The sequence below is a fragment of the Vulpes lagopus genome, chromosome X (assembly GCF_018345385.1).
Source record: "Vulpes lagopus strain Blue_001 chromosome X, ASM1834538v1, whole genome shotgun sequence".
Taxonomy (NCBI): domain Eukaryota; kingdom Metazoa; phylum Chordata; class Mammalia; order Carnivora; family Canidae; genus Vulpes; species Vulpes lagopus.
The window spans coordinates 26714781-26733575 of NC_054848.1; the positions used below are offsets into that span (position 1 = coordinate 26714781).

Genomic DNA, 18795 nt, shown 5'->3' on the forward strand with positions numbered 1-18795 from the left:
AGAACATTTAAAAAATGTCACTATTATATTCCACCCTACCACAAAGCTAATTTAATGTTCTGAATTTTATGAAGGGGAGTGGCTAAAGAAGAAACTGTCAGTTTCCTTGGCAATTTTTTTGCAAAGACTCCTGGATCTTTCTTCATATTCCCTTCCCTTTGAGTAATCTTCTATATTCTCTTTTCTGGAATAGTATAAACCCTTGACTTTTCTTCAAGATGCCATCTTTGGCTGTGTCTCCACAGAGATCTGATCTCTCTTTAAGTGTTGAACATACAAAAGTGTTACCATTTTATCAAACTTCTGTTGTTTGGTAGTCATTTACTTGGTTTGCTATTCATTTCTGTTCTTGTGCCTTTTGTTCTCATTTCAAGAACACTTATCAGTATGTAATGTATGCCAGACACTTTGCTAGCTACTAGGGTCTTGGAGGCGAGCAAGACCAAATCTTTGACTTCTCCACTCAGAGCCTAGTAGAGAAAACAGAAATAAAAGAAAGAGCGCACGCGTGCACGTGCGCGCACGAACAAGAGAGAGAGAGAGAGAGAGAGAGAGAGAGAGAGAGAGAGAATTGATCACTGTTGGAGGATGCTAGTGAACAGCTTTTATCCTGAAGGCTGGTAAAGAATCCTGCCTATCATATATGAACTATACACTGGATGCCCAAATAGTGGATGAATGAATGACTTCTTTTTTTCCACAGAAGTAGTCTGGCTAATTGATGAAGAAGAAATGATAGGAATAGACAATTATCACATTTCAACTCCTAGTCATTGATAATGAATAGCTGCCAAAATCATACACTCAAAAGAGAAAACAAGACATTATATACCTTCTGATGATGAAAGATTACACTACCATCAATGAAGTAGTCTTTTTTTTATTTATTTTTTTATTTATGATAGTCACAGAGAGAGAGAGAGAGAGGCAGAGACACAGGCAGAGGGAGAAGCAGGCTCCATGCACCGGGAGCCCGATGTGGGATTCGATCCCGGGTCTCCAGGATCGCGCCCTGGGCCAAAGACAGGCACCAAACCGCTGCGCCACCCAGGGATCCCCAATGAAGTAGTCTTATCAAAAAAGTCAAACCTGAATATGATCAAATCTGTTGAACTATACTGCTTGATATGGTAGCCACTAGGCACATCTGGATATAGAGTACTTGAAATGTGATTAGTCTGAATTGAGTTGTGCTGTAACTGCACATTTTTACAGTGTCTGTTGAAATGGCAATATTTATGGTCCTATAGTTACAAGATGTAACCGTTAGAGCAAACTGGGTGAAACTGTATAGGGAAACTACTATTTTTGTCACTCACTGTGAATCTATAATTATTTCAAAATAAAAGTTTTTTACAAAATGTATTTAAGAGACAAACTAACCAAATGCAATGTGTAAACCTTGTTTCAACTCTTATTTTTTTTAAAAAAAACCCTCTTATTTAAATAGAAATACATTAAGATATTTAAGACATGTATGTTAAAAGTGGAAATTTAAAAATTGCCCAGATATTTGTTAGAATAAAATTACTGACATTTAAAAAGCATAATAGTAGTCATGTGGTCACTTTGAAAGAGTGGATCCTTATCTTTTGAGATAATTTCTCAATTATTTATGAATTAAATGATCCATGTCTGATACTTATTTCAAAATAACAGAGGACTGCTAGAGGTCTAGAAGAAGTAAGATTGGCCATGAGCTATAATTGTTGAAGTCTTGATGGGTATATGGCTATTTATTACAGGATTATGTCCAATTTGGTAGATGTTTCATATTTTCCATAATAAAATGTCTTTAAAAGTTGCTAAAAGAGATGGGCAACTTTTTAGAGGATATTATTCATGCGGACGCTTTTGACATTTAAAATAACAATGGCTTGGATTATTTATAATTGACCCTTGGACTAGCGGAATGAAGTTTTCTCATCAGCTTAATTTCAATCAAAACGCATCTTAAAATAGTCACTAAAATAATAGTCACTAAAGATGTTTACTCTGTGCAAGGCACTAGTATTAAAAACGTCCTACCCTGTGTACATCATTCTGCTTCTGCACCGCTGGAAAGTCGCCTCCAATGGGTGCCTGCCGGCTTAACTCATCATCTTTCAGCTGGAGCCATACCAGAAGTTCCTGAAGAGAAAGGTGCAGACGCTTCCACTGGTCAGAACTGGCTTCCAAGTGAGACCTGAAAAGCAGCAGGAGCAAACTAGGTCAAACAGTATCTAGAAGGGTCATGAATGACTCTAACAATCCCACTGAAGGTACACTGGTTTGGTTACTTCCATAATATACAAACCTATCATCTAGCAGTCTTCAGTAAAAATCTAGTTATCTGCTTTTGAGAGCCATATATATAATGGGGGCGTTTTGATGGCAATTTCAAGGGTAGACAGTGTTTAGCCATATGTGTATTTCCTCATGCAGAATTCTGAGACTTTTGGCATGAAACATACACTGGAATGGATTGCTTTTCCACAGTGTTGCAGTCAATGATTCTTAATGTTTCTGGTAGAAAAAAAATGGCTCCCAGTGACTAATATAAACCGCTCAGTTTTCAAGTGACTCATGCTAGTACTGGAATTCTTCCTGCTTTGAGAAATGGAAAGGTCTCTCCCCACATTTTGACTTTTCCATTTCTGCACCCTAGGCAGCCTCTTCCATCGACTCCTTCCATCTGGCATCTGTTCCTTTCTGCTCCTCTTCCCATATGCTTCTCCTTTTCCTCTACCCTTCTTTATTCGTGTGCACCTGGGATTTGTTTTCACCAAGTTCCAACATTTTCCGCTTTGTTTCCTTTGTGTAAAATGTACTGAGACAACAACTCACGTGGAAAAGTAAAATCAGACATTTGCCTGAAAGCCTCCCCCAAACATGAATAATTTAGGCAGGAGAATGAGTGCTTTACCATCAACTGTATTTAGAACATGTTAATCCATAGAAGCCATTTAAGAATATACAAATGAATGATCTGTGCTATAAAATCCACATTTCACTTGAGGATGAGAAGCTAAATTAGCCAAATAAATCATCATCCGGAAAGCAAAGAAGAAACGTGGAGTGTGAGCAAAGCTCTATCCTCAGGTAAATCGAGAATTATGCTGCATTACTCACATATCATCAGCAATTACGAATTAATTCATAAAAATTAATGCTGCTTATAACATAAATGTAATATAGTCTCTAGTGCTGCAAAGATTGAAGTGTCAAGCGACCAAGTAGAATGACATTTCCCTTTGCTGTTGGGTAACTTGACATTTCAAATGCAATTCTCCTGCTGGACTTAGTCAAACAGAATCACCAAATTGCGCCTAAGTGCTGGAAATAAACTGTTCCAAACTTTCCGAGGGATCATTTTCTTTCTGAAGGGTGATACTTACTAGTCTTTAAAACGTGCAAATACAATGACCCATAAGCTTAAATTAAAAAAAAAAATTATACTAAAGAAGTAACTGGAAAATCATACAAAGATGTAGGTAGAAAGATGTTACTTCTAGAATTGCTTATGATTGACACAAGGTAGGAAGAACTGAAATATACACTAGGGAATCGGTTACACATATAATAATGAATTCATACAATGCAGTGTTTGAATCTTATGAATCCTATGCACTGTTCGGTGTGATGACATCAGCAAATATTTAGGGATATGGAGATCGCCCTGTCAGTTGCTAAGTGAGAAATCAAGTTACAAAAATGTCTATAATCTATTTTTCTAAAACCTTCATGTATGTCTGTGTATTTGTATATACATTTGACTATGCATGAAAAAAATTCTGAGATGACAACTAGTGTAGCCCTCGGAGGTAGATTTAGAGCTGATTTATTCCTTCGGCTTTCTACTTCTCCAAACTGTCAGAACTGTCTTTCTATTATGAGCAATATAAACGTTATGTCCAGAAAAACGGAAGGCATTTCATCAGAGGAATTAAACCATTCGAGACTCAAAGGGCATTATCTAATAAAGGAATCCGGAAATACCATAAACACCACAAATTAAATATAATAGCGCAGACCGCATAGAGTGTAGAGGTCCCTTCTTTGCTGTTTCAGTTCCCTTTCTCTTTCACTTATCACTCTCCCGTGATAAGCCCAAGTGAGAATTCCCTATGCAAGATGTTAGCTGTTTAATGGCACGTGATGCCTACTGGTTACAGGGATTCCCTGGGGTGTCTGGAATTTGCAGCGTGGTTCCCTCAAGGGTGAGCGAGGATATCAAGCAGGACATGTGGGAAGGTAGGGAGAGAGAGGCACGGTCCAGATGTGCAGAAGCAGCACATGGGAGAAAAGGCTCTGGTTAAATTAAGAAGTTTTGAGTGCCACTAAGTCCCCATAAGTCTTCGGCAGTAGAGAGAGTGAAAGATAAGGAAAAATGTAGAGATGCCTAATGCTTGGCCACCCTCTCTTGGGTCTAGGAAACAAAATATCCCTGTGGTGGAGAGGCCTGGAGGAGGATAAAGATGCTGAGGGGCAGGCTGCCTATGGTGAGGCGTCCAGCTGTGGCTTCATTCACACAAGGCACTGCTAGAACCCCGAGTCTAGGTGAAATGGTGCTGACTAATCATTACCAGGTCAATGAAACCCTTTGTGTCCCTAAGAGAGAAAAAGAGCTCTGAGACCCAGGGAATTCAGTTCTAAAGGATCTAAGAGAAACCTCAGAGCAGGAGACGGGGAGATTGTTAAGAGCCAGGGAGGCGGGTCCACAGAGTTAATAGAGGAGCAGAAAGATCCAGGACATCGGCTGACAAAAGGCTCTCATGGATCTGGAGGATGGAGTTAGATAACACTTTGGAATGTTTCGGAACCTTAACTCCATATCAAATGACTATTTCTTTTCCTTGCTAACACATGAGAGTGGTGAACAAGAACCTAAGGAGGCGCACCTGGGTGGCTCAGTGGTTGAGAATCTGCCTTCAGCTCAGGTAGTGATCCCGGGTCCTGGGATCGAGTCCCACATCGGGCTCCCTGCATGGAGGCTGCTTCTCCCTCTGCCTATGTCTCTGCCTCTCTGTGTCTCTCGTGAATAAATAAATAAATAAAATTTTAAAGAAAAGAACGTAAGTAAAAGGTTCATAAAGGACAAAGGATACTGGGTAAGGTGGGAGAGGAAAAGGCAGTACAGAGAAAGGCCCCTGATTGAAACCCATGCTTACAAAGATATTCAATCTGAAGCCATGGTTCTTCAACTCAGTGTGCATAAGAAACGCGCGAATAGCTTGTTTTAGGTACAGACTCTCAGGTCCTGCCTCCAGACTTTCTGTACTTAAAAAAATATTTTATTTATTTATTCATGAGACACACACACACACACACACACACACACACACACACACACACACGGAGGCAGAGATACAGGCAGAGGGAGAAGCGGGCTCCATCCAAAGAGCCCGATGCGGAACTTGATCCCAGGACTCCAGGATCACGCCCTGGGCCAAAGGCAGGTGCTAAACTGCTGAGCCACCCAGGGATCCCTGACTTTCTGTACTTTTAACAAAAACCTTTACAAGTCAGTGGGTGAACTTGAGGACTATTCTTTACGAAAGAATTTCTTAAAGGATTTCCTGTATGTCCTAAACATTACTGATCAGTCTCCAAAGGGCAAAGGTGGCGTTTGTCAAGGACATGATTTTGAAGGCGATCTAAACGTAATAAAGTACCATGAGCTCCAAAAACATTTTCTTTGGCTATGCTAAGCTTGTAAAGTGTCTTCAAGACACATTTCTAATGCAGTTGTTGGAAGGAGCTGCCTTATTTTTATTTTCGAGATCATATACCAAATATTTCCAAATGATTAACCTATGTTTATATTGGGAATATCTCTCCAGAAAATGTTTCTGTTTGTAATGACTCTTTTTCCCCCCTCCTGGTTTTATCATAGGCCTTTAGGGCTGGAAGGAACCTTAGAGATTTCTGTTCAACCCTCTTGTTTTGCAGTTGTGGGAGCTGGGATGCAAATGTTTAAAGACTGCGCTGAAGCACATAACTTGAACTGTCCTATTTAGACATGGGAAGTGGAAGTTGCAGATTTTCCTTATGTGAGAAAATTCTTAACCTTAGTTGTTTTCAGCAAATGCTTTTGGATTCCTGAGCAAAAGCCTTCCTGCTGATTGGCAAATTTACTCCATTTACCCCTACCCACTCAAAGGAAAATAAACGTGGAGGTTTGAAGGGGCATACTTAGCTCCTATCTATTTTCTATTAATCTTTATTAGCGAAGACAAGAGCTGAGGGGCTACTAGCTTTTAACAAGGCAAGTGTTGATCTTTAATAAGCAGATCATTTCTACAATTTGTAAGGTTTAGGTAAAATGCAGAACCTTTAGGTGTGTCGGGATACAATGCTTGTCTTTAAGGAACTCTTTAGTGTCAGGGTGCTAAGAATTGCAACAGGCTACTGATGATGGTCAGATCTCTAAAACACAGATATTTCAGGTATGATTGGGTTGATGTCTCATTTGAAATCCTTATTAGAACTTGACTCTGAAAGGCACATATTCTTAAAGCAAAATGTGTTACTTTGAAAGCAGTTTTCACTTTGACTCTCTTTAGAAAACTAACAATGTACTCATATATATTCCTGGGTACCCTTGTGTAATAAGATAGCATTTAAGCATATAGAAAGAGGAGGTAACAATGCAGAAGTAAGGGCACCTGGGTAGCTCAGTGGTTGAGCATCTGCCTTTGACTCATGCTGTGATCCCAGGGTCCTGAGATCGAGTCCCACACCAGGTTCCCTGCAAGGAGCCTGCTTCTCCCTCTGCCTGTGTCTCTGCCTTTCTTTCTGTGTCTTTCATGAATAAATAAATTAAAAATATTTAAAAAAAGAATGCAGAAGTAATAAGGAATCATAGACATAGAATGGGAGCTTTGGGGTCTTTAAGTAAAGAGAGAGAATTAAACTCAAAGAGAAGTAAACTTTTTTTTTTGGTCCATCTGGGCCATGAACTCCAACTTTCAAACATAATTAACATTCCAAGAGTAAGAGAAAGGAGGTCAGAAATAGTCAATGTCTAAGTTGCATTTTTTCCCTCAAAAGTAGAAAGACTGTGCCTCCTTTTCCTCTTTGTTTATTCTCCATCATAGAAAAATCTCTAAGCTATTTTAACTTTTAATACTGATTACTCTCTAAGAGTTTCATTGCTGTTCTGGACTACATAATGTTGGTAGTCTTGTCTCTCAAATTAGCATTCAGAATTCCATAAAAGTGAGTATTGGCATATAACATTTATAAGTTTTTCTCCAAAGTATGAAAACCTCACAGAATGTAAATTTTGCTGAAATTGTGTTGACAACATATGTGCTTCTCATGGTTAATAGTATATACGATACTCTGGAAAATATACTCTGGTGACAAATTGAATTGAAATCTGAAAATCTATTTCTTACAGAAAAAAATTCCCTAGGCTACTTCCCAAATTATTAATATTTTCAAAATCAAAGATGCAAGGTTATGGAAATGGAATATTTTAGAATGAGAAACACTTTCTTTGACTAATCACAATTTTGATGTTGGATAATGCCATCAATAACTGTGTGTGTGTGTGTGTGTGTGTGTGTGTGTGTGAGAGAGAGAGAGAGAGAGAGAGAGAGAGAGAGAATGTGCACATGTGTATGTATGCATGCAAGTAAAAATGTTTTACTTTATTTTTCTGCCACTTAAAAGAGTTAGTGTTTTGTTTTGTCTAGTGGCACTCAACTATCACTGAGTATTTACTTTTTCCTTATACCTCTTGGATAAAATGTGATGTGATAATGTGTATGGAACAGATGGCATATACTTTCCTTGAATTAAATTATGAGATGGTACCCTGCAATTTCAATTAAAGTATTCTTTTCTCTCCAAGACATCTTATTTACTTTGTCTTACACCATATCTTTGAACTTAACCAGTTTCATTTAAATATAAGTAAACCAATGTAGAAAGTTTCGATAATTTGCCTAGGTTCATAAAAAAACTGCAGAATTAAAAAGAATAGGTCAGTAGAATTGCTAGGGAAATTGAAGACCATCCATGTCTCTGGTTAAATCTCCTCATTTCAGTAAGGCAGGATATTGAAGTCTGAATCAGTTAAGTGATGTGCTCAAGATCATAGGCTACGTGGTTGGTAACAGAACCAGAAGAGAAAGTAGGTCACCCAAACGTGGGTCCAGGACTCCTTTGACTCTACCTCATTGGCTCATTTAGGGCTTGGATAGATTAGCCAGACAGAAAGTCAATAAGGAATCAGTGGCTCTGAATGACACATTAGACCAGATGGACTTAACAGATACATACAGAACATTCTACCCCAGAAGAGGGGAATACAGATTCTTTTCAAGTATACATAGAACATACTCCAGGACAGATTATGTGATAACCCACAAAACAGTTTCAGAAAATTTAAGAAGATTGAAATCATATCACATATCTTTTCTGCCCACAACAGGATGAAACTAGAAATCAATCACAAGAAAACAACTGCAAGAAACACAAACACGTGGAGGCTAAACAACATGCCATTAAACAATCAATAGGTCGATGACAAAGTCAAAGAGGAAGCCAAGAAATATGTGAAGACAAATGAAAATGAAAACACAGAGATCCAAAAGCCTTTGGGATGCAGTGAAAGCAGTTCCAAGAGGGAAGTTTATAGTGATACAGGCCTACCCCAAGAAGCAAGAACAATCTCAAACAATTTAATCTTAGATCTAAAGGAAGTAGAAAAAGAATAAACAAAGTCCAAAGTTAGTAGAAGTAGGAAATAATAAAGAGCAGAGCAGAAATAAATGAAATAAGACTTATAAAAGCAAGAGGAAATGTCAATGAGATTCAGAGCTGGTTTTTTGAAAGGATAAACAAAATGGATAAACCTTTAGTCAGACTCATCAAGCACAAAAAGGAGGACTTACTACGTACCTGGTAGGGGAGTTACCAAGATCACACAAAAAGAAGGAGGACTCAAATAAAATCAGAAACGAAAGAGGAGTTACCAAGGACATCACAGAAAGTCAAAGGATTGATTATAAAAGATTACTATAAAAATTATATGCCAACAACTGGGACAACCTAGAAGACATGGACAAATTCCTAGAAACATACAGTCTTCTGAGACTGAATCAAGAAGAAATAGAAAATGTGAACAGATCGATTCCTAGTAATGAAACTGAATTGGTCATCAAAAAACCCCCAATGGACAAAAGTCCAGGACCAGATGGCTTCACAGGTGCATTGTACCAAATATTTAAAGAAGGGTCAATACTGATCCTTCTCAAAGTATTCCCCTCAAATAGTAGAGCTTGGAGTTTTTATGTTTCCAATTTAGCTGGAGGCAGCAAGCAGAGCCCTATGAAACAACTCATGAATACTTAAAGGAATGTGCCATCCAGCGTAAATGAGAATAGTACAAGGAAGACTTCGTAGTGAATGAAGGAACAGCCAGAGAGGGAAATATTCAGTATGAGATTTGAAGGAAAAGGTGGAAGATGTGAGGAGGGATGGCGTTCCAAGCGTGAGGACCAGCAAATGTACATACCCAAACGGGTGAGTGAGAAAATTGGCAGAGAGCACGGATGGGGTTAAAAAGCAGAATCTTCGGGCAGCCCCGGTGGCTCAGCGGTTTGGCACCGCCTTCAGCTCGGGGCGTGATCCTGGAGACCCGGGATCGAGTCCCACACCGGGCTCCCTGCATGGAGCCTGCTTCTCCCTCTGCCTGTGTTGCTGCCTCTCTTTCTCTCTGTGTCTCTCACAAATAAATAAATAAAATCTTAAAAAAAGCAGAATCTTCTTGGCTCAGAGAACCCAGGCCAGGGACTAAGTAGATCACAGCTCAGTGAGGAAGAACTGGGAGGTAGAGGGAGAACAAGAAAGGGAAGGGATGATCTGAGTCTTATCAGGTAGAGAGTAGAGAGGCCACTAGCTTCTGATGACTCCACATGAATTTCATCACACCAATGATTTTTCTCTTGCCTGTTTTGTTCTGTTGTATCCTCAGTGCCTAGAAGAGTGGCAAGTACATAGTAAAGACTCAGTACTTATTTGTTGAATGAAAATGATAAATGAAAGAATGAGAAAAATATGGGCATTGACAAGACTAAAGTTCTTGAGCAAGGGGATAATGTGCTAGAAATGTCCAAGGAAGAATAGTTTTTGTAAATGTGTCATGGATGATACCAGTGTGTGTCCTAAAGGGACAATTCTATCAATATAGAATGACATGATAGAGACTTACATAAGAATCATAATCACAGGAAGAGAAAAGGCATAGGGCCAAAGGAAAATAAATGGAGGGAAAGGGACACAATATAGACTTGGAACCGGAAGCACAAGGATACCTCTTCTGAGCCAATGGAATGCCAAGGGATCCTTCAAAATCACTTGGATTCCAAACAGGTGACAGGGATTAAGGAGTGCACTTGTGATGGGCACCAGGTGATGTAGGGAAGCCCTGAATCCCTAAATGCTACCCCTGAAACTAATATCACACTGTCTTGTCTGTTCACTACCTGGAATTTAAATAAAAACTTAAAAAAATGGACACCTGTGTAATTAAGTACTAAAGTTTCTATATTTTGAAATAGAAAAATGGCTCCAGGATCCCTTTTAAGACATTGGGCCGACTGCCATCTTTTGTGGGATGATGTGTTATGCAGCTCAGGCGAACACAGGGCTGTTTCTCCGGGGTATCTTTGCAACTAGTTTTTAGTCGTAGTGACTTTTCACTATAGAATAACGCTGACAGAGGAACTGACTAGATTCACAAAGCCAGCTTCCAAGCGTCATAAATGGTTCTGGGTCTAACTCTTCCAGGGTCCAGCTATCCTGCTTCATCACCATCCCAAATCGCTGCCTCTACTTGGCTGCTTTTGGCTGAACCCTGCCCTTCAGTCCGGCCTGACCGATACCCTTATATCAACGAAGTATCAGGAAGGACACTGAGTCACTCTGACATGAAGAATTCTTTCTTTCTTTCTTTCTTTCTTTCTTTCTTTCTTTCTTTCTTTCTTTCTTTCTTTCTTTTCTTTCTTTCTTTCTTTCTTTCTTTCTTTTCTTTCTTTCTTTCTTTCTTTCTTTCTTTCTTTCTTTCTTTCTTTCTTTCTTTTTTGTAAGCGAGTGCTTATAACTGTATTATGAGAGAGGGCTAGTTAGAAGCTGGAACTGTTGATCTGGATATTTAAATTCTAGAATTTGCAGCACCTGAGATAAGCCAAGGTAACTGTTTTTGACTTGATTAATGACAGCAAGAATTAAACTGCAGGGGCTGGCATATGGGAAATTGCTGAGAAGGAAGAGCCCGTATTTTGGCTGACATGCTGTTTGCCGTTTTCGATTCCCCTTTCTTTTCATCAAGTTCACCTGAAGGAGAGGAAAGGCACTGAGTGATGTGTAGAACAGTTAGAGCACCTTTCTTCCCTGCAAAAAAAGAATAACTTTCTTTTCTTTTACTTTATCCACTAATATCTTTCCCATTTCACACGTCTCATTCCTTTTTAATAACAGATGTTATGAAAGTGGCCTTTGTCGTTACACACACTGACCTCTCTTCAAGTTTAAGTGATGGGAAGTGAACAGAGTCTCCCTGCCTTTGAAAATGCCACTGCCCATCATTGTTCCCAAGTCATCCTAAGCACATCGGCACAAACTTCCAACAGACCAAGCAGGGAGATAAAAATGAGTGCTTTGGAAGCTGGGGTGCAAACTTGGGGGGAAAACCTTATAAGTAAAAATATATCCTTTCCTACTCCTGTTTCTCTCTTCCATCCTTTCACTTATTTGTATTGATGTGAGTCTTACCTTTTCCTCTCTGCTTCATACCCTACAGGATAATATGATGGTGAAAAGCTCAGCCCCTGGAGCCGGACTCCCTGTATTCAATCTTGGATCTGCCACTTACTAAGTAAATGACCTTAGGGAAATTCTTTAGCCTCTCTGTGCCTCACTTTCTTCAAATATAAAGACAGAATAATAACAGTGTATCACGTAGGGCTGCTGACAGCATTAAATAGGTCAAGAAATATAAAATGTCCAGGGCATGGCACGATATGTGATGCACCGCGTTAATTGCTATCATTCTTATTATTCCACATTATGTACAGGTTTTTACAAGAGTACTTTTGAATTACTAAATTTCAGTGATATTTCCCCTTATTATCGAAGTAAATATGCTGTATGTCAAAAGTCTGGTCAATTTAGAACTATAAAGAAGAAAAAGAAATCTCCATTCCACAGACTTATGACCTAGAGGTAGTATCTCCTCCCAGTGTTCAGTGTGTTCCCTCATAACCACTGCGATGCCCCTTCATCCTCTTCTACTACCCTCCACTCCTACGCCTCTTCTAGATGCAGAAGAAAGCACAAAATGTTTTTTTTTTTTTTAATAAAAACACGTGAATTAGGGCAAGCAACTAACTGATTGGAAAGCAAGGGACCTGACTCCCACTCCCTGTACTTCCCATGTCATTTATGTGACACTGGGCATGTCACTTAACTGTCCCTGCTCTTTGCCCCTCCACCGAACCATCTCACAATGAGCACCGAGAGCTTCACTCTGTGCTCCTTACACCAATGCTGAGATGCATCCATTAGCTTCTCAGGAAAAAGGTGCCCCAAAGAATGGGGCAACTATCTAAGAGAGGAGAGTAGGGACCACCTCAAGGCTTAGTTTCCAGAGGATGCAGTGGCAAACTCTGAGAGTTAAAGACCAGAAGTTTCTATAATCTCTCTCTAGCTGCCGGAGCTTTGGAGAGGTCTCCTCACAAAAGTGCTAATTACAAGGCATTACGATATTTAAGGAATGTCCTCTGTTATGCATTTAGAATAATGGCAAAGAAAGAATTCCATGATAAACACACGTTAATTTTATCACTTCTTGTATAATCCTGTGGTAAGCCAAGAGAGAACTCTATCAAATTAGGATAGCTGTGTTTCTCATTTAAATTCACTCTAATGTCTTAATATGCATCTCTCCCGTGGTTATAAAACATCGCCATTTTAATCTAATCTGAACCCTCAAGTATCATCTCCATACCAAGCAAATGAATGATTCATTTATTCAAAATAAAATGAATCATTCTGAAATTGGGTGATTTACATAAACATATGAGATATTAGCTGCCTGAGCTAGGAATGGGAAGAAAATCTTCCCATTTTAAATCATTTTTGGCTTTTTTGCCCCGGATCTTTTCTTACCTAATGTTGAGAGACTTTTTCCGAAGTTCACTCCACTTGAAGTTCATGTTATCCAAACGTCTTTGCAACAAGGCTGCATCGTCAGAACCTTCCAGGGATCTCAGGACTTTTTGGCCATTTTCGTCCAGGTTGTGATAGATATCTGTGTGAGCTTCGATTTCTCCTTGGAGGTCCTGCGGGACAGCAGGAAGAACATGGGTGGAATTACCAAACAAGAGACATTGGCTAGACATGAATTGGGAGAACCATAAAAAAATAAACTGCTCTTTCAAAAGACATTTCAGTTGGGCCCACTAACAAGAAGATGCACCTCCAACTCCCTCTTCTTGATGCATTGTCTCTTTATGCTATTATGTAGATTGGCAGTGGGCATCTTATGAGGTATAATACATTTAGTCCTTGACATTACAAATTGAAACATTATATATCTGCAACTTTACAAATTTCGTAGGTTACATCAACTGGTCCGCAGACAAAAGATAATGTTTTCTGGAAGCGATATGAAATAAAATTCCATGATAAAGTGCACCCTAGGGCCAATCATTTCATTACACTATGGGTTAAGTCATATTTTCCATGCACATAAGTGATCTGTAGAGTTGACTCTGACCATAAAAGCATGGAGAGACTAATAAACAAGGTTGTACTCGGTCCACAGCACCAGCACATTAATGGGATTCTATCGCAGGAGAGCATCTTCTTGACAATACACATTAGGTTCACCTTGGCATTATAGCATCACACATTCATTACAGCATCGTACATTTATTAGTAAGATCTCCCATTTAAAACACCGTCGTATTTTTAGGCTTGACAGGTAGAAAGTCCAGAGGACCTTGATAAGAGTTATGAGAAGAGCTTATACATCCAACCTCATTTGTATATACACAGATCAAGAAAATTATCACAGTAGAAGAATCTGACCTTTACATGGTATGTCTTCCTGTGTAACATTTTCAGCTTGAACCGGGGACTACAGCACTGATCCTGTTGCATAGCAAGCCTGAGAAAAACGAGCAGCTGAAAGAGCCCTGCTTTAAAATGCCAACTTTGCTTACATTCTGTCGACAGGATGAATTTCAGAGCGCAGGCCTCACCAGTCAATAATAATAAATGCTACTTTGTCCTCCTCACTACACGGTGGCCAGGCCTGTGGCTGTGGGAGGGACCTCAAAGAGAGGAGGCCTGGAATATGCAATGGACAGTTTATATTAAACAGCCAACTTTTCTTATCATTTTGCCATTATAAGCCAGAGACATTATAAATTCATTTTATATATGTGTTTCCCTCCTTGTTCCCAACAGAACAGTCCAAGCCAAAGGAACATTCCTTAGCGAGCTGCTGGGTACCAGCATTCCTTTCTGCCTACACAATGAATGGAGGCTTTGTACATTATCTGACTTGCTTTTAGAGATTTGTATGCTTCTGTTCAACAAGTTGAAAAATTCATTCTGAAGTCCCAAACAATTGGATTGATCTGTGTAACCAGAAACTTTCTTTTTTCCACTCCCTCTTTCTAAAATGGAATTAAATGACTCTTCTGAAGCAAGGGGCCAGTGGCAGCAGTAACATGTTAGTGATTCTGAAGAACTGGCCTGTGTTTTCTGTCACGGACTCTTGGATTCTGAAAGTTGCACATGTCAGGTAGATGGACAATGAATGTCTCCCGTCACTCTCTTTGGCAGCCAAAGTATCAGATGGACCCTAAAGAGAACTCTGTCCCATTCTCTGTGACTGGAAGTCACAAGGGGGAATACGGATCGAAGTACATTCTGAGTTGAAAGAAGGGAAATACTCGAACAGACCGAGCAGCCTCTATCTGTATCCCGTCACAAACAGGCTCTTTCTGGAAGGAAATAGCTTGATTTTGAAACTAGCTCCTCTGGTGGAAAATTGGTATTGGGCTCCTTGCAGAATGGGGTCTGATCAAACATATGTCTCTTCCATGTGCACGTACCTACTTGGCAAAATCTGACCTCCTGAATTTGCCACTTCTTCAGGAAAAGAGAAAAGTGAGGTTAATTTATCCAAACAAATCAGGACTCAAAACCAAACAGATCTAAGTTATCCACATAATTCCCCCACTTCTCTCTTTTTACTTCACTTTTCTTCTTGTTGTATTTGATGGAAAACTTTGCCTCAGAGGACAAACTTAGAGGATTGAAACCAAGCCTTTAGTTGTTCAAAAAATTAAGATACTTTCTGACTAATTCAACCAGATTTCTGCATTAACATGCATATAAGTGAGAGTTCACTTGAATTTTTATATCCTCCATTTATAGCAGGACCCAGGCTCAATTAATAGTTCCTCAAGATCATGTATATCATGAAGTCATTGATACCTTCTTGGAAAAATGAGAGGTCTTCCCAAGCATAAATAGGAAGTTGATCCATAAATTTGCTAGTTTTCATCTTTGCTATTTCCATTATACCTCATATAAACATCTTTGTTGCATCTTCAAAAAAGAAATACACGTAAAATCAATAAACCAGTATTAATTGAGGACTATTTATCTAGTCTCAGCACTGTGAGAAAATGAGAGGAATACAAGAAGACAGTTCTGTCTTTACGTTTCCTAAACCCTAGTATGTGCTTTTTTATTTAAGCCATTCCTGTTACCAACTAAATATTGATGAGAATTTCCTACCATGCCTCATAGATGTTGGGATAGAACCCCCCCTCCCCCCATTGGAAGTTCAGAGTGGCTGAAGTCAAGTCTTGGCAATGGCAGTAAGGTGACTCTCAGCTTGGTACTCCTTCTCGGGGTCATGGTGCTGGTTGAGAGTGACAAATGACACATGAACAGTAAAGGGTACAAAACACAGATGTGTACCACTTTGTTCTTCCTCCTGGCCCTGGGAAGTACAGGTTTTCTCTGTTCTTTATATGAGAACGCTGAGATGGAGAGATGTTTAACGGACTCACCCAAAGTCATATCTTCTAAATATTAGAATTAGAGTTCTTTTGACTCTAGAAGACCTTGGGCTGTCCCCACCGCCCCATTTGCCATGAGTGCTGGTTGTAAGCGACAGTAGCTGCTGTAGCTGAAAGAAAGACAGCTACTGCTGACAAGGGGGGTGGGGTGAGGGGGTCATCTGTGGAGGCAAAAGCATCTGGAAAGTCGGCATTACTGATTTTGGTCACAGATTTACCCAAACAGATTGATTTCTTCTGAATGAAAAATGGAATCCTGACTACCTTTTTCACTCCTTATTTTAGAATTGGGCATCTGGGACCGTCTGTGAGCACAAACTGTGTGTGCTGAAGAGGTCTCCTTACTACAAAACATCCTTGCTGCCAGAACAGAAATTCTCCTTTCAGTAATGTGTTCCTTTGTCTACAAGAGCCATATGAAGGGCACCTGGGTGGCTCAGTGGCTGAGCATCTGCCTTCGGCCCAGGTTATGATCCCGGGGTCCTGGGATCAAGTCCCGCATCAGGCCCCCTGCAGGGAGCAGGTTTCTCCTTCTTCTTCTTCTTCTTTTTTTTTTTTTTCAGGTTTCTCCTTCCACCTGTGTCTCTGCCTTTATATCTGTGTCTCTCATGAATGAATAAAATATTTTAAAAAAAGAGCCATGTAAACATGACATTAAGTAGTGACTTGATACATTAGGATCAAGGCAGCTTGCCCACGTTCTTCTGGGATGGCAGGTCGGTAGGCAATCTGCCCAGCTACAGGACTCAGGTAGCCCGCTCTAAAGTGGAGGTGAGTATTGGTGAGGAGTTCAAGGCTTTTTTTGAAAAAAAATTTTAGGAGGTTGGAATGCTGTAGTGATTTTCAGTACAAGAGGGCAGCATGAGCCCTAGGTGGGAGGGGACATGGACATGGACAGGTCAGGTAGGAAGGGACACACTCACACCGGCATTAAATGTAGTTTTCTACAGTGGTGGTGTTTGTCTTCAGATGAACCTTTGGCTCAGGAACCACAGGAAAGCAGGTGGTGGGTAGAGAGAATTCTCAGAGGATAGCCCACCTGGACAAAATGGGATTTTTGCAGGCATTTTAAAGTAGTTTTATCTCACTTCTGACTGGTTTTAGAAGTAGGGAGAATCCCATTTCCTGGAGAGCCTCTTCAAATCTCACACCCTCTTCCTGTCTGAGAGTCTAGCCTCCTCCTGTCCTCAGTGCTCTTTCTCAGCCTCCAGAGAAAACTATGGCAAAGTGCAGTTAAGTAGACATGGTTTGGGTCTGTCCCTTCTCTTTCCCTTATTAGCTGCGTTAGGTTTGAAAACTCTTTAATCTCCTTGGCTTCACTAAATATTAAATAATAATACCTCCTGGCTGGATTGTGGAGAATCTTACATGGAATAATTTTTGTAAAACACTTTGAACAGTGTCCAGAACACAACAGGCCTTTACTCTAAGAGTTTCTCTTCTAAGTGGATTAGGGTGGAAATCAAGTGATAGACTTTATGAACTCATACAACTTTGAGCCTTGAAGGATGGATAAAACAGAGAGGCAGAGGGAAGAGGGTTTTCTCACTGGGAAGATGAGTATAAGAATGGCAGAAGGCGGGAATGAGTTTGGCTTATGAGCAAGAACAATGAACCGCACATCCTGATTGGAACGGATGATGTGTGTTAGGAAGCAATGGGTGGAATGTAGCTGAAATCCTTAAACCAAGCGGGATGAAGACCTTCTTTCAGAAAGTCACTGAGGAGAGTTTATAAGGAAGAATAGGATAAACACAATATCATGGAATATTACACTTGTGCTATCTCATTCAACAAGTAGAGTGACCCATAGTGTCCCTAAGTAATAGGACAACTGGTGAAGAATATGAAAAGTTATAAAGGTTTTACTAGAAGAAAAATAAAGAAGAGAGATGACAAGAATCAGTTATGGTGACACTTTTTTTATTATCTAAGCAAAGGGTTATGATACTATTCCACAACATCATGGGTAATAGTATCCAAATGTTTTCTTTCCTATGTACAGGGAATTATTTGTCTCTAAAAAAGAACTCAGCAAATGATGACCTCCCTATCTTGAATACAACCAAGAAGTCAGCAAGAAAACTGGCAAAAAGATGTAGGAAGAATAAATGTAAGTGGTCACATCTCCCTATAAAATTCATTACAGACACACAATGTCTAATCTTTTCTGAAAGTAATTAGTATGTGAATAATGATAAGGCCATTAATTCCTCTTTACTGATAACTTTCACCTAATTCAGATACAGTTGATAGGAAAGGAAAAAAAGTGGCAATCTGATTCCAAGAACTTAAAAGGTCAGAAACAGAAGCTCCAAAACAGGAGGGAAGCCATCCTTAAGGGCTACACAGCAAGTGGCAAGGAGTGACACCCAACAGAGACCCAGAAAGGTGTGGAAGGAGCTGCGGGCACACATAGGTGACTGGGGTTACACCAGGTGGCAGCTAGCAGCCCTACATCTAGCCCTTGAAGGTATCACCTAACTTTCATGTGAAGCCAAATCATTAATATTAGTAATGAAGATCCTAAATTCAGCAGAAAAAGCAGATTTATGTTCAGTAAACTCTATTTAAGAAGGAAGTAGTAGATATAAAAGCTCTTTAAATGAATTTATCCAACACAGCTATCCTGGAAAGGTATTGATGCTTGAAAGCAGTTCAACAAACAAAAATACACATACAAAAGTAAAACTCCCTT

The 18795-nt window shown here is 39.7% G+C and overlaps 1 protein-coding gene across 8 annotated transcripts in view; it reads right to left on the minus strand.

The window, feature by feature from the left end:
• The window catches only part of DMD (dystrophin), a 2057113-nt gene that overhangs the window by 356463 nt on the left and 1681855 nt on the right, over positions 1-18795 (minus strand). For all 8 annotated transcript variants that reach the window (XM_041741334.1, XM_041741335.1, XM_041741332.1 and 5 more), the window contains 2 exons: positions 13162-13334; positions 2029-2185 (listed from right to left, as the gene is read on the minus strand). In XM_041741334.1, coding sequence (XP_041597268.1) covers positions 2029-2185; positions 13162-13334 — 330 coding nt within the window. The remainder of the gene's footprint in view (positions 1-2028; positions 2186-13161; positions 13335-18795) is intronic.